The sequence below is a fragment of the Phaethon aethereus genome (genome assembly GCF_964289735.1).
Source record: "Phaethon aethereus genome assembly, chromosome: 8".
Classification (NCBI taxonomy): Eukaryota; Metazoa; Chordata; class Aves; order Phaethontiformes; family Phaethontidae; genus Phaethon; species Phaethon aethereus.
The window spans coordinates 33337082-33351605 of NC_138584.1; the positions used below are offsets into that span (position 1 = coordinate 33337082).

At 60.4% G+C, this 14524-nt stretch overlaps 1 protein-coding gene across 1 annotated transcript; it reads left to right on the forward strand.

Annotated features, from left to right (window-relative positions):
* Positions 1 to 1124: 1124 nt before the first annotated feature.
* Positions 1125 to 12419, forward strand: AK4 (adenylate kinase 4; the record flags this gene model as incomplete). The annotated part of the gene is made up of 5 exons (XM_082002964.1): positions 1125 to 1269; positions 7942 to 8061; positions 10425 to 10597; positions 10943 to 11061; positions 12305 to 12419. The coding sequence occupies 5 exons, from the start codon at positions 1125 to 1127 to the stop codon at positions 12417 to 12419; spliced, it is 672 nt and encodes a 223-aa protein (XP_081859090.1).
* Between the last annotated feature and the right edge of the window lie 2105 nt (positions 12420 to 14524).

Sequence of the window (14524 nt, forward strand, 5' to 3'; positions counted from 1 at the left end):
CGGCCGCACTCCCGCGGCGGCAGGCCCCGCCCGCGTAAACACCGCCGCCCGGAAAATAATAGTGCGCAACGGCGGAGCGCCGCGCCCCAGCCGCCCCGCCGCCCCGCAGCCCCCCGCTCTCCCCCGCCGGCGGGCGGCGTGGGGCCGGGCCAGGCCAGGCCGGACCCACCTGCGGGCGCGGCGCTCGGCGGGGCCGGGGGCGGCATGACGCAGCACGGGCTGGCGGCGTGAGCGCCGCCATCTTGGTGTGTTTATGGCAGCGCCGCGCGGCCATGTGACGGGCACTTCCGGGGGCGGGGGCGCGCGGGCGGGGTGGGGGCGGGGAGGAGGAGGCACCGTGCGCGGCGTGGGGCACGCACACGCGCCCCCGCGCTCGTAGATGCACGCTGTCGGGCACACGCAAGCGGGAGTTGTGCCCGCGCGCACAGGGGCACAAAGGGGCAGGTGCTCTTGCACGCCGGCGGACACAGGCGCACGCCCCCGCCCCCGTGGGGTCCACGGCCCTGTCGCATCCCGCGGGGGCCTGGCGCCCTGCGGTGTGTCACGCTGGGGGCGCGGGAGAGCTGCCCCCGGCGGCGGGGTCACGCACGCAGGCAGACGTGGGCGCACGCACAGACATACCCACAGCAGCACACACACACACACACACACACCCCCCCCCCGGGGCCGCGCACAGAGCGTCCCCACCTCGTTGTCACCACGAGCAGCCCGCGGGCAGGGCAGGCTGCGCGCGTGCAGGCTGTACGTCTGCAGGCTGTGCGTTCCCCGCCCGCGCGCTTGCAGCCCCGCATGGCCACCCGGGCTGTGTGGCGAGCACAGCCACGAGCACTTGCGGTCGCCACCCCTCTCCGCGCCGGCGCGGTGGCCGGGCAGGACGCGCACCGGCCGCCCAAGGCGGGTCCCGTCGGGCGGCGGCCCAGCGCGGGCGGGCTCCGGGACTACAAGTCCCAGGGTGCCGCGGCCCGAGGGGGCGGGCGGGCGGTGCCGGTGCTCCCCCCGCCCTGCTGATGTGTACGGGCCGCGGCGGCGGCTGGATGCGGGGGGAGTGGTGCGGAGAGCGGCGGGGGGGGAGGGGGGGAGCCGGAGCCGTCTGACGCGCTGTCCCGCCGCTCCGGTAGCCGGCCATGGCCTCCAAGCTGCTACGGGCGGTGGTGCTGGGACCCCCCGGCTCCGGCAAGGGGACGGTGTGCGAGAGGATCGCCCGCAGCTTCGGGCTCCAGCACCTCTCCAGCGGCCAATTCCTGCGGGAGAGCCTCCGCGGCGGCGGCGGTGAGTGCCCGCGGGGCCGCCCCGCCGGGGGAGCGGCGGGGACCAGGGGGGGTCTCCAAGCCCCGAGGCATCTTCAAGGGAGCGGGGACGGGGAGGGGATGGGGAAACCCACCCCTGGGTTACGCCGTAGGTCTTATTCTTTCCGTGGGGTTGGCACAGCTCATTCATCGCCCGCTGCCTCCGGACGGAGGTCACGGAGCTGCCCGGTAAACGGGGGGTCCGATGCCGCCATGGCTGCGTGGCCGTTCACGTGTTTCATCCCCGTGCTGGGTGGGTACGGCTCCGGAGAAGCCGATACAAATAACCCGCCTGCTCATGCACCGACGGTTAACGGTGGCATCCGGGGACGCCGCTCGCGTGTTATTAATAACTTCATCCTGCCTCAGGTGGTTGTACGGGAACAGGGTAAACGCTGCGACGCGGTGGGCGATAGAGCTGGCGTGCTGGTGCCTGTGCGACACCCACGCTGGGAGGGATGGATTGGGAACGCGCGTTCGTCCACGAGGGAAACCCCAGGGGGAAAAAAGCTGCGGGTCACAGGGTGCTGTGGCGAGTGCGGTGCTGTGCCAGCCTCTGCGGCAAGGCCGGTGGAGTGTTACGGGGCGCTGGTGCGTGTCCCCCGCTCCTCGTGAAACCCCCTTCCAGAAAGCAGGCGTAGAGGAGGTGGGCGGCAGCACCCCCCCTGTGCAGGCCACGACACCCGGCTTTTCAGGGCTCGCGGCAGAGAGCGCAGCGGGCAGCCGGCGGGCAGCGTGAACCTGCCTGCAGGAGCACGGCCTCGCCACGGCGGCTCTCCAATCCTGCCCGTCCCGTGTTTGACATCCAGCTCCAAAGCCCTCGGGAGAACTGATGGTCTTGGCTGTGTTTGCACCCCGGGCAGTGTGGGCGGCTGGTGAGATGGTCCCCGGCCCCGGCGAGACTTGGGAGCAGGCGTGCTGCGCCCCGGCTCGCACCGGGGTTCCTCTGCAGCTGCCATTAGGCAATCCCAGTATATTTCTTTTTCCAACAGCTCCTTCTCTGCTAATGTGTGAAAGACCGACCCAGAGAGGAAGCTGACTCACCAGGCAGAGGAATGGTAAAACGGCATCGATACAAAACAAGCTGAGAGAACCCAGAAGTGATTTCACTTTTTAGAAGGGTAACAAAAAGGGGGAGAAAAGAAAAAAACATGGGAGGGTCAGGTTTTGGAGAGCTGCGCGCTCTGGCAGGGTCATTGCACACAGCCCTGTGCTGCTCACTCATTTAAAAATACCCAGATTTCCTTTTATAAATAAAAAGGACAATAATATTTCCTTTGGAGGGAGGCTCAAAATTAGGAAAATCCCGATGACTGCTTTGGCTGAAGGACAAAACGCCTGGGTGAAAAGCATGTGTGCAGCGTGCCGGAGTGGGGCAGTGCGGTGAGACTGTGTGCCCACCCAGGAACTTGCACGGTCAAGTGGCTTTTCTGGATTTTATATTTCAGTTCATACTTTTGCTGTAGAGCTTGCCTGGGGACACTGGAGAAGGAAGAAGGGGCTGTGAATGGAATTAGCTGAAGGTTTTTCCTAAATCGCATCGGATAAATTCAGTTTCCCAAAGAAAACAACACTGAGAAGTGCGAGTAAAATTACTCAGAAGTAAATCAGGCTTAGTTTGGTACCGTTGGCGTGACGTTCAGGTCCCACCTTTGACTCAGCCTCTGGTTACAGCTTCAGTAAGCTGCAGCTATTTGCTGGGTTTTTTTGCTGTTTGCTTTGGACAAGCTGTTACACGACGGCGCTGCGGTGTGCCAGCTCCGGGGGAGACTGGGTGGAAGTAGACTCTCCGCCGGAGTTTATCATCTGCGCCACGGGCTTTGCATTTTAGGGGGGCTGGGGCCCTTCGGCAGAAACCGCTGAGTTACAGAATCGTGGTCCCAAAGGGACGCGTCAGTCCGGTGTTTTTAGGATAATCTTGGTCCAAGGATAGCAGGCAGGCATCGACGCACAGGGGGTTTTCCTGCTTGCCGCTGCAAGACGTGAAGTAGCCGTGGCTGTGGGGTTGAGGCTTGGGCAGCGCGGAGGACTCCAGCCCGGAGGAAACCCAAGCCGCCCGGCGCGGAGAGCGCGCCTGGCTCGCCGCCGGCGTCGGCAGTCCTGGGGAACCAGGACCTCACTTTGCAGCTGAGCGAAGCAGCTGAACGCACGGCTGCTGCTGAAGCGTTTGAAGTTTTGCTACAGCGACCCTGCGAGTACATCTGCTACCGCACATTTGGCTGTTAATTAGTGTCTGGCTTGGTGAGTGGCTGCTCTGCGGTAGGAAAGGGCCTTTTTAAGATCTTGGAAGACTCCGAAACTGTGTTTTTGGTGCTAGGCAGGGGTGACGGCGAGTGGTGAGCACTTTCCTTGGCCGGTGCTTGCCCCAGTAGCTAGATGGTTATCTGCGGTGTTGGCAGCATCCCGGGGTCTTAGCAGGAGCCAGCAGTTAATTTGCAATGCAACTTAATTGCGTTTCCTAGTGGCTTGGGCTGAGGGACCGCATTCCCCCAGGGACACGTGGGTCTTGTGTCTGTCCCACCACTCCCTGTAATGTGCTCTGTTGGAGGTAGAAGTGGCTCCTGTCCCCTCCTCGTGACGGATTTCATTTGTTAGCGTTGACCAAAGGGAGCACAAAAAAAAGGCCAAGGGAGTCGGCTTTGGGCTGTGCATGGCCGAGCCCTGTGGTCCTTCTCCCCACCTTTCCCATGGGCGATGGTCTTCACGGGCAGAGCCACGCAACTGGCCCGCCTGCCTGTCGAAGCTGAGCCCAGGGGTTGCAACCTGCCAGCCCTTCAGTTTTCCATAGGGTCGGAGCGATATCTTTATGTGCGGGAGCAGCGGCGACGCTCTGGCTGCGGCCGTTTCCCCCGGCGCTGGCTGCCGCCCCGCAGACGGACCCCGCTGTCCGCCCAGCGAGCGGCCTGAATTTGGGGCCACACCAGGCTCCAGCTCCCCGAAGTGATGTCCTGCTGGCAGGGATGCGGGGGGAGCAAAGGCCCTGGATGCAGCGTCCGCATCGGGAAGGAGGTCCCGAGGTCCCAAAACCGGGATGACATCTGGCCCCGGCCGGCCGGGGTTGTGGCAGCTGAACTGCGCCGGTGCACAGGCGGCCGCGGTCGGTGCCCTGTCAGCCCCCCCGGGTTTCTCCTCTCCGTGAACGCCAGGTCGCATTGCCGTAGCCTAAATAAAAAAGCCTTATCAAAGGTTGCGCCGTGGGGCAGAAAGTCCAGGGTTGTCGCGCAGGGTCTGGCGGCTGCCAAGCGCCGTGTTTGGGAACAGCCTCTCCCCCAGCCCGCAGCCTCGGGGGCAGGAGACGTCCCTCAGGGCTGTAACTCGGGGGTGTTTGATAAGGAGGGACGGCCGCAGATCAGGGTCGTGTTGGGGAGCTGCAGAAAGCCTGAAATCCTGTGCGTTAAAGGGTGGCTTAAACTCGCAGTCATTAGGTTAATGGGATTAAGGCCGTGAGTCAAGAGGCCGTTTTGCACCGCCGGCAGCACCCGGCCCAGCTCAGGCAGCACGAGTAGTGACTGAGCAGCCCCTTGCTACCCGGAGTAACTGCAGAGCAATGCTTGCAACTCCTCTCTGCACCCGGCCATAGCAGCGGGGATTTCGGGGCTCGCGTAGGCGCTGCTCAGCGCGGCGGGGGCGAGCCCCAGCTCCTCACGTGGCGGGACCGGGGTCTTCCACCCTGCTCTGGAAGGGCTGCCCAAACCCCGCTCCCCTTCGGCTCGGGGCTGGGGCGTGCTGCACCGAGGGGGATTGCACGGAGCGGGTTGGGCGCTGGGGCTGACGGCTGGTGCATCCGGGGAAAGGGATGGCAAATGTGAAAATGGGAGATAAAGGGAGATGCCTTGAAGAAGCCCCGTGGGAGCGGGGCTGTGCTGCAGGGATGATGCGCTCCAGAGCATCCCTGGTGTTGGGGGGCCAGGGGACCGGGCAGCTCCGCGGGTCCTTCGTGCGAAATACACGGCCGTTCCTCCTCGACGAGGGGAGGGGTGGCGATGCTGTGCGTGCTTTGGGGGAGGCTGAGCAGGGAGGGAGAGGCCAGAGGGGCTTCCATGGACCCTGTGGTAGTGCATTCCCCCCACACCAGTGCACGGCCCCTGTGCTGGCGTCTGCCCGCCATGTTGCTACGTGCACCCCATGGCTACACCCCCACGCCGGGGTGTCTCCCCGGCAGGCACGGGGGCCGCGGAGGAGCAGCGTCCCCGGCAGCAGCAGTCGTCCATCGCGGAGCAGTGGAGAGCCATCCACCCGTACTGGGGGCGTGGGAAAACGGCAGCCTCCATGATGCAGAGCGGGGGCCCTCCGCTCTATTTCCAGACCTCACAACTGCGGCTCGGTGTATTTTTGGTTTGCAGCACCAGGCCCGGCTCCAGCAGCCCCGCCGAGCGGCAGCCGGTCCCTCGGATGGCCAGCCCTCCTCTGCCGCGGCTCCAGCCTCCGCGGCCGCCGGGCTCTGCCCCGGGAGCAGCTCTGCCCCGCGGGCGAGCGCGTCCCCTGCAAGCCTGTGGCAAGGTGTGGACCATGTGAATAAATATTTAAAAATATAGGCGGATGTGATAATATTTATGCCCCAGCAGGTCTCCGCGCTGGCTGCATAAGCCATCATGTATTATTTCCATCCCCATGTCCTTTGCTTTCCCAAGCAGGAGAGCTGCCGGCAGCGCTGGCGACGTAAGGGCAGCAGCAAAAAACTGGCCATTGAAAAAGGGTATTTTCTGCTCTCAGTGCTTGGCAGCCTCCGTGGCTCCGAGCAAAGGGGTGCTCAGCGGGCTGAGCCGAAACGCCCTTATGGAGCGGAGGGAGGGGGACGCGGTCCCGGTCCCCGCAGTGACTCAGCCCCGCAGGCTGGCGACTGGGCGCCCGCTGCCTGCCCTGCTTCGGAGGCTGGTTTCCAACCGGGAAGCGTGGCTGGGCTGGCGGCCCCGACCTGCCCCGCTTTCCTGCCAGGCATCCTCTGCAGATCGTTTTGGGAGCCGGCGATGTTTCCTGCGCACGCCCCTGCCCTGCGCTCCCGGGGGGATCTGTGCAGGCTGTGCCTGGTTCCCCCGTTAGATCAGGAACTGTGTATCTTGCAAAAAAACCCCTGCAGCTCAGGAATTCAGCCCACGGCCAGGTGCACGTGCCTGCCCGGTCTGACATCTTGCTGCGGTCTGGAAAACCGGAGCCTGCCTCCAAATGCAGGATCCGGTGGCTTTTTTTAGAGAGGACTCACACTTTGAGAGGGCTAAAATGGGCTCTTGCAAAAATTGATGGCAAAATTGTTCACTTCTGGTGACAAATGCTGTTTCAGCTGCTATGGGAAGGGAACGGAAGAGGTGTCGGTCGGGTCCTGGTCCAAGAGGAAAAGGCTGAACCCCTTCTGGTGGCAGGATCAGGGCTTCTCACACATGATGGCGAATAATCGTTGCATTTTCGAAACAGTTTCTTCATGTCTCCAAGTGGCTAAAAGAAAATTGCAGGCAAACTGTAATGTGAGAAGCAACTGAATTTCTTGCATCTCTCCTTGAAGTAACGTCTGCTGTACCCCAGCTGCAATAAAAATATAAGCAGAATAAACCCTTATTACACTGGCTGCCCGGGGGATGCCAGGCTGCAGTGAAGGTGGGTCCAGATGTGGTGTTACTGGTGCAGAAACCACCGCTGGCTTCTCCTCCGGCGCTGTCGGCTCCAGCTGAGTGATGCCGGGGAGAGCCAGGAGCCTGGTAAAGTGTATTTACCTAGCAGTTACACCGCAATTACGTTCTCAAGGATTTGATCTGGGAAATAGTTTTCATATCTGAGCGTATCTGAAGTCTTAAAGCCCTTTGGGTGGGAAGCCGTCCTCTGCTTTCGGCAGCGATTTAACAAACGCTTTGAGGTTTGGGTTTCGCGTGAGCTCGCTGGTGGTGCCCGTTTAGTGCCGCCGTTTCACACGTGAAATCGTGTATTTGCACCTCTTCGGATCACTGATGAACGCCGACGCCGGCGTTTCCTGATGATGGTTGTACATGGCAGCTCTGTGCCAGATCTGCAAGCATTGCGTAACCGTGTCGTTTGCCCTCATGGCTGTGCCGGGAACTTCTCCTCCGAGGCACCAGAATTTGCAGCTGTGGCTCGGTGCGTATGGGTATAGACATTATTAGCATCCTATTAGCTTTAAAGCAAGCAGTGAGGCAGCAGGACGTTGGCCAGGTCTGCGGTCCGGGATGGGGTGACCATCCCGCCGTCGGGGGTGTGCGGAGGTCGGCGACATCCCTCGCAGCTGGTTCAGCGTCTTTGGAATATTTCATATCCGTGCCAGCATCACCTGTAACCACACCGGTGCCTTCTCCAAAACCAAGGAGCTCCGTGCGCAGCACGTGGTGCGTGCGTCCGGCCGGGCAGGGATGGTGCCGGTGCCCCTTGGTGCCGGCAGCCGGCTGGCAAGGCTGCAAGGGCTTGGCCGGCGCTCGCTGTGTTCCTGCTCTTGGATATTTCGGGCATTTCCATTTCTACAGCACCAAAAGGACCGCATGGCCCCCGGCTATCGGGAGCAGCAGCTACACGCAGAAGGATGCTGCCGAAAAGCTCCTGGATGAGCGATTTGGGAGGACAGGCAGAATTTGAGGGGGAGCGGTATTTTTTAAGCAGAAATGTCATGCCTTTTTTTTTTTTTCCCCCCTCCTTTTTTTTGTCTTCTCTTGAACAGAAGTTGGCGTCTTGGCAAAGCAGTACCTTGAGCGGGGCCTTTTGGTGCCGGACCACGTCATCACGCGCGTGATGATGACGGAGCTGGAGAAGCGGCGAGAGCAGCACTGGCTGCTCGACGGTGAGTGCGCTGCCAGCGTCCCCTCGGGATGGGAAAATCCCAGCCCCCTTTTGAAACGCTGTTTTGCTGCTCATGGTTTGGCAGCAGCCGGAGAGAGTAAAACCCGAAAGTGCCCTTTGCTGGCCGTGGGGGGGCTGTGTGGGTCGGGAACTGACCTGCTGGCGAACGCGTCTGCCTGCGGGCGCGTCTTCCCGCGGCCCTGAGCAGCGGCGCGTGCGTGTCCGGCGGAGCCCTTGGCACGCGTCCGGGAGAGGAGCCGGCTGTTTCAGAAAGCGGAGCCGGCGAGCAGAGCGGGGCTGGCAGCAAGCCAAGAAAAACCTCTTGCTGCCTCCGCGTGCGTGCGAAGGAGCCACTCATCCCGAGCCCGAAAGCCGCCGGAGGTGCGGGTGGAGAAGGCGCTGAGGGCAAACCGGGCAGGCGAGCGGCGAGAGGAGCGGCAGAAGCCTCGCCAGGAGCTCCGGCAGCCCTCGGCGGTGAAGCTGCGTGCCGGCGGCCGTGGTGCGTCGCTGCCGGCGGCCTGGGAGCCGGCGAGTGCCGGTGGCAGCCCTAGAAATCGCTTTGGGGCTTGGTTAGGGGGTGGGACAGGGCTCGGCGGGCCGCACGTACCTGCGGTGTTGGACGCGGGCGAGTGCGATAGATGGGGACGAGCGGCCGTGGCGGCTGTCGGGGGAGAAACCCTTGCCCGTCTGCTGAGGCTCTTTGAGAGAGTCGGTGATCACGGAGGTAAGTCTGAGCCAGGTGATTCGTAGGAGACTTGGGCTTTTGGAGAGCTCTCGGGCTCCTGAGAGGGAAAATACAGAATAGCTCACAGCTGAAATAACTCCACGGTCTAGTGCCACGGGCTGGAGGGCTGGTGGAGCCGGGCTTCTTCCCCACGTGGCCCTGGGTGGCCCCAGAGGAGGGGTGGCTTGTGCTGGGGCTTGGGGCCCGGCTGAGCTCTTCTCACCCCAGCGGGCACCGGGGGGTCCGGCAGCGTCTGAGACCTCAAGCCCTGTAGGTTGAGGCCGGCTTGAAGTTGTCTGTGAATCCCCACTACGAAAATTCCATTGTTCATACGACAATGCCAATTAATTCATCAAGGAACGTGGTGATTAACAAATACTACAGCAACAAGCGCTGCGTAAACAAGTACATGTTTCGTTGCAGTCAGACTAGCGTTTCAGCACGCTGGTGGGGGTCTGCATCCACGCTCTCAGATCCGGGTTCTTGCAGCTCGGGATGTCCATTTATCGTGGTACGACCCCCAGCAGCCTGGTCCCGGGACCAGCTCCCGTTTCGTCATGGCTTTTGGGTTGAGGGTGCCGCAAGGGCGAAGCAATTCCAGCCGTGGGCTGGTAACGAGGATTTCGGGAGCCGCCTGCTTTGTGTGCCGACCTCCGCTTATACCAGGATGTTCGAGGGACCGGCTGCCCCCGAAGCTGAAATCTGAGTGCAGGCAGCAGCGATGCTGGCAGCCCTGCTCTGTCGCGTTCCTCCTCCTAATTTTGGGGGAATTCACCTGCCTGGGGGTGCGGATGACGGCTGCAATCAGAGCCCCAGTCCAGCAGTCCTCTGACAAGCAGCGTATTTATTTCGAGTGGTCCATTTGATAACGTAAATAGTCTGATTTTACTTGGTAAGACGGACTAAATGTATTCTTTCTCGTAACGGCTCATTCATTCCCTGTGCCGATGTCCTGACAAGCTCTCGGCTAATAATACTCAGCTTGGGAAAAGCCTGGGAGGTCTCAGAGGGTTTTACAGATGCAAAGAAATGAAAAAAGAGTTACAAAATGAAAAAAGAGTGTTTTCAGCAGAGAAGACTGGAGAGGGGACCGGCTCGGAGTCACCCCTGGTTGCAGTCCGGCAGCAAGACTGGACGCTCCCACCCGCTCGCTGGCTTTTCCGAACGGAAGGTCCCGCCCGGTGCCTTTGGAGGATGAGGGTTTCAGAGAGCTGGGTGATGCCTGCACGAACCATTTTATCACAGTATCCTTGATGTCCTCCATGCAAACCAGCAGTGTATTACTCGTCTGCACACAGCGTTTTCTTTCCTTCAGGTTTTGCTTTGTCATTCCAGCATTTATCCCCGTTTTGTTGTTGCCTGTGCCCCCTTACTTGCCTCCAGCCCCTGTGCCAGAGACGGCTTTGCAGAAGAACATCAGCCCACGGCGACCCGTGCGTTGTATTTCGGGAGCCGGTGCTGCAGGAGCTATTTTTTACTGTAGCCATATGGTGGATGCCTGCATTTCACACCGCTTGTGCTACAGCGAGGAGCCGCGGCGGTGTTGCGGCTCCGGGGCTGCGGGGTGGGTGGGTTTGGCTCCAGCAGTGCTGCTTTTCCCCCTCTCACCACGGCCCCTCTGTGTTGTGATGCTCGCGCAGGTTTCCCTCGGACACGGGGGCAAGCCGAGGCGCTGGACAGGATCTGCGAGCTGGACCTGGTGATCAGCTTGAACATACCCTTCGAGACGCTGAAGGATCGCCTGAGCGCCCGCTGGGTCCACCCGGCCAGCGGGAGGGTGTACAACATGGACTTCAACCCGCCCCATGTCCGCGTAAGAGCCCGTGGCTTCGCGGCGGTGCCAGCTGGGAGCAAGTCGCAGGAGGAAAAGATCAGAGAAACCTTTCTCTGCGTGAGCTGAGAGCGTAAAAAAGCGCTGGGGAAGAAATCCCAGGTAGTAAGCACTGAGCACCGGAGGGCTCTGCCCTCGGGAGCCAGCCTGAAGGAGTTGTGCTAAATGTTAATTAGGAAAATGGGATTTATGTTAAATGCCATCCGGGGATGCTCAATCGATGCGGAGCAGGAGGAGGCGCTTGGCAGCGGTTGAGCGGCAGGGAGCTGCGGCGTGGGCGATGGGGCCGGTGGCTGCGTCCCCTTGACGGTGTTTGCCTTCCCGCAGGGCGTCGATGACCTGACGGGCGAGCCGCTGGTCCAGCGCGAGGACGACAAACCTGAGGCCGTTGCTGCCAGGCTCAGAAAATACAAAGATGCTGCAAAGCCAGTGATAGAGCTGTACAAGTGAGTAGGACCACGCGAATAAATCACGGCGTGCCGGTAAAAACGGGCATGAGTGCCGTTTCCACTAGCTGGTACCGTGCCCCCCTCCCGGCAGCCCGAGCAGCCCCACCGCCAGGTTTTGGGGGCAGATCACTGTGCTCAGCAGCACAAAGCCCGGCCCTTCATCGCAGCCAAGCCCCGGCTCTGCTTGGAGGGAGGAGGCTGACGTAAAAAAACCTCACAGCTCCTGTCGGTCTTGCTGGGCTCCACAAAGGGCATTGCCGGTGCTGGCTGTGGGATGGATTTTTTTTCGGCTGTGGCAGAAAGGTGTTTGCAAATCCCTCCTGCCCCCCAGCTCCGCCGCGCGGGGTGGGAAGCCCGTTGGCTTTGCAGAGGTGCTGCCCATCAATGCTACGGAGCTGCAGCACGAGAGACGGAGAAGCTCCGAGGTGCCTCGGACCCTGCCCTGCCCACGCAGAGCCGTGGCCGAGCCAGCCGAGGGTCGGTCTTGTTTTTTAGAAAGCACGAGCTGCTTTCTACCCTGCTTCAAGTAAACCCACTTCCCCTGTGCCGGGCAGATCCAGGGCTGTACCTGCTGTGCAGTCACCCCACAAAAAATCAGCCCAGGGCCCCGAGGCGTTTAGGTAAAGTGCGGGGCGATCGGCAAGAGGGCAGGAGAAGGGCGAGACCCCGGGGCCGGCTCGGATGGGTCTGCTGTGAGCGCAGACGGGTTTCAGGGCTCGTCCCTCCCGCTCTGCGGGTAGATTCGGGCAGTCGTCCCCCCTGGCTGAGCCGGGAAGAGGCGGATTGCCGGGGGGGACGATGCACTGCTGAAAGGGAGCGAGCGCCCGGGAAGGTGGTTTTAAAGCAGAAGTGGTCCGTGGTGGGCCGAAAGCGCCCTTGCAGGGGACGGGGAGAATTGGGGCCCTGAACTGCCCGCTCACTTAAGCGCGTGAATAAATCCTGCTGGTTTACGTCTACAAAGCACTTTAAGGAACAAGAGGTCTTTAGGGGGACGGGGGCGAGCTGCCATCCTGGGTGATGTGGTTGTTCCTGGTTCTCTGGGTTTGGCTCATCCACATGCGAGTGCAGCTGGGCTTCTCCCCGCAAACACCCGTCCCCTTTATCCCGCTCCTTTTGCCCAAAAAGCCATCGGGGAGCTTCCAGCCTGGCCGGGCTGTCCCCTGCTGACGGCCAACCTGACTGCAATACCCCTGTCCCCAGGCAGGGCTGGTGCTGACTTCTCCTCCCATCTCTCTTCCAGGAGCAGGGGCATCCTTCACTCCTTCTCGGGGACGGAGACCAACAAGATCTGGCCGTACGTGTACACCCTGCTTTCCAGCAAGATCCCACCCATCCTCTCGGACGAGGAGAACTAAACAGCTTGTGCCAAGGACCAAGAGTTAATTCGATGACGGATTTGGTTTCTCTGAGGGGTGCTGGGGCTGTGCGTGCGGTATCTAAAGTCCCTTCCCTGGGTGTACTGGGTGACGTCGGTGGATGCATGGTCATAGCCAGTATCAGGGCAAAAAGATCTTTGCTTATAAGGCCAAGTCTGCTAGAATAAGGTGGGGTTTTTTTCTCTTTTGAGGCTATAAAGTATTCCTGCCTACGGTGCAAGTGCACACACAGGTCAGTGATGCAAACCTGGGTAATGATCATACCAGGTTTACACCGCTTGCCATGACGTCCTTGCCACCCCCATACAAACCCTGCTCTCTGTTAGAGCCTACGATGTGCCATCCCGTAGCTCCACGGTACCGTTTACTGCAGATTACTCTCTAGGGTTTTTTCCTATAAATTACTTTCTATTAAATTTATTTCTCAGAGAACTAAAGCTCTAAAAAGCAAGGTTTAGCCCAGCGGGAAGTGGTCAGCAACATGGAAAACATTGACGCTACAAAGCTCAGAAATGTGAAGATCACGTTTCCAGCATTAATACACATGAAAGAGGGAAAATATTGGAGGTAAAACACGCACTTGTGCTTCTTCCATAGAGTGAGGTGAAACCCCTGTTATAAAAAGCTGCTGTACAGTCTAGTTTTCATGAGATGCTGTGAGACTGAGCAGGATCTGTGCTGGAGATGAGTTGCACTCCTTTGTGCTTACTTTGTTTATAGCTTTTAATACTACAAGATGCAGTTGTGTTGTAAGAGTTTCTCCCAAAGAATTGTTTTAATGTGTGCTTCAGTTTTGGGGAGAAATCAAGTCATTCCATTTTCTGTGCTGCCCTTGTCCCTGAGGTCTCCTGGAGACGGGGTGTTCCTTAAGCAGTTCCCGCTGCGGCTGCAGCATCTCCGGCAGAAGCGGCTCCGTCCCCACGAACCCCAGGAGCGGCGAGGGCCGTCCCTGCCCCGGGACGGGTGCGGGGGCTGCCGAGGGCCATGCCCAGGCGTTTCCCCAAGATTTACTGCATCATCTGAGCGTGTCGCTCCTCTTGTCGCGCGCAGGAGCTTTGTGGCCGGGCAGAGTGGCTTTTCTCAACTGGAAGTACTGTAACCCCCTTTGGTGGTAGGATGCAGTACCTAAGCAATGGGGATGTTCTTTTTGTCTCCTCGAGTTGCCTTATTTTATAGAATATATATTTAAGAAAAAAGCAAGATGTGTATTTTTAAAGGTTTAAAAAAAAAAAAGCGCTGAATTTTAGCATCGACTTGCGGGAATGCTGCACGAAGCTGCTTGTGTTCAGGGAGCGTGCTGCGGTCTGCCATGGGTGGCTCGGCAGGGAGGCAGAAAAGCTGTCGCTCCCCGACACCCGTTTGATTAATTAGAGCAGCCTGAGCAAGTTCCTGTTGCTGAACTGTCACTGGTTTTATTTCTGCTTGGAGAGCGGCCCTGCGGCAGGGGAGCGCGAGCTGACTGGCTTTTTTAGGGATGCACAAGCTCCGTGTGCGAAACTTCAGCACATCCCCAGGAGACTTGTCCCTGCTGAGCCGCCCGCACCCTCGCGCCGTCAGAGAAGCCCCTGACGTTCGCGCTCTCCGGCGGAGGCAGCTTTGCCGTGGTGCTCTCCTGACAGCGGAGCCAGAAGCCGTCGGGCATCTGCTGAGCAGGATCTGTGCCCGCGTGCTGCCCGCTCGCTGCCTACCTGCCGGTGAAAGCAACGATGCGGCGGCGGCAGCGGAGGGCTCCGCATCCCGCTCTGGGTGGGATTTTCTCCGGGTGGGAGCAGAGGGACCGCCAGGCTTCGCTGCTGTCCCTGGGGGCCCTTCCCTCTCCCCGGGGCTCCTGGGCTGGGAGGACGCAAATCTTCCACCCTGCAATGAAATCCTATTTCAGAAAGATTTTAGCTTTTCCCATGACCCTGGGAGGAAGGTCTGGGCCAGTTTTAAACACAAGTCTAGAAATAGCCAAAATGGGTGTAGTGCTTTGCTTTCTGACAGCTGGGCAGGAGGGGAGGAGGTGACGGGGGAGGTTTAGGCTATAAAAGCAGCCCGGCCGTGGCGGCGGCTCTGCCGGGGCCGAGTGCCGGGCAGGGGGGCTG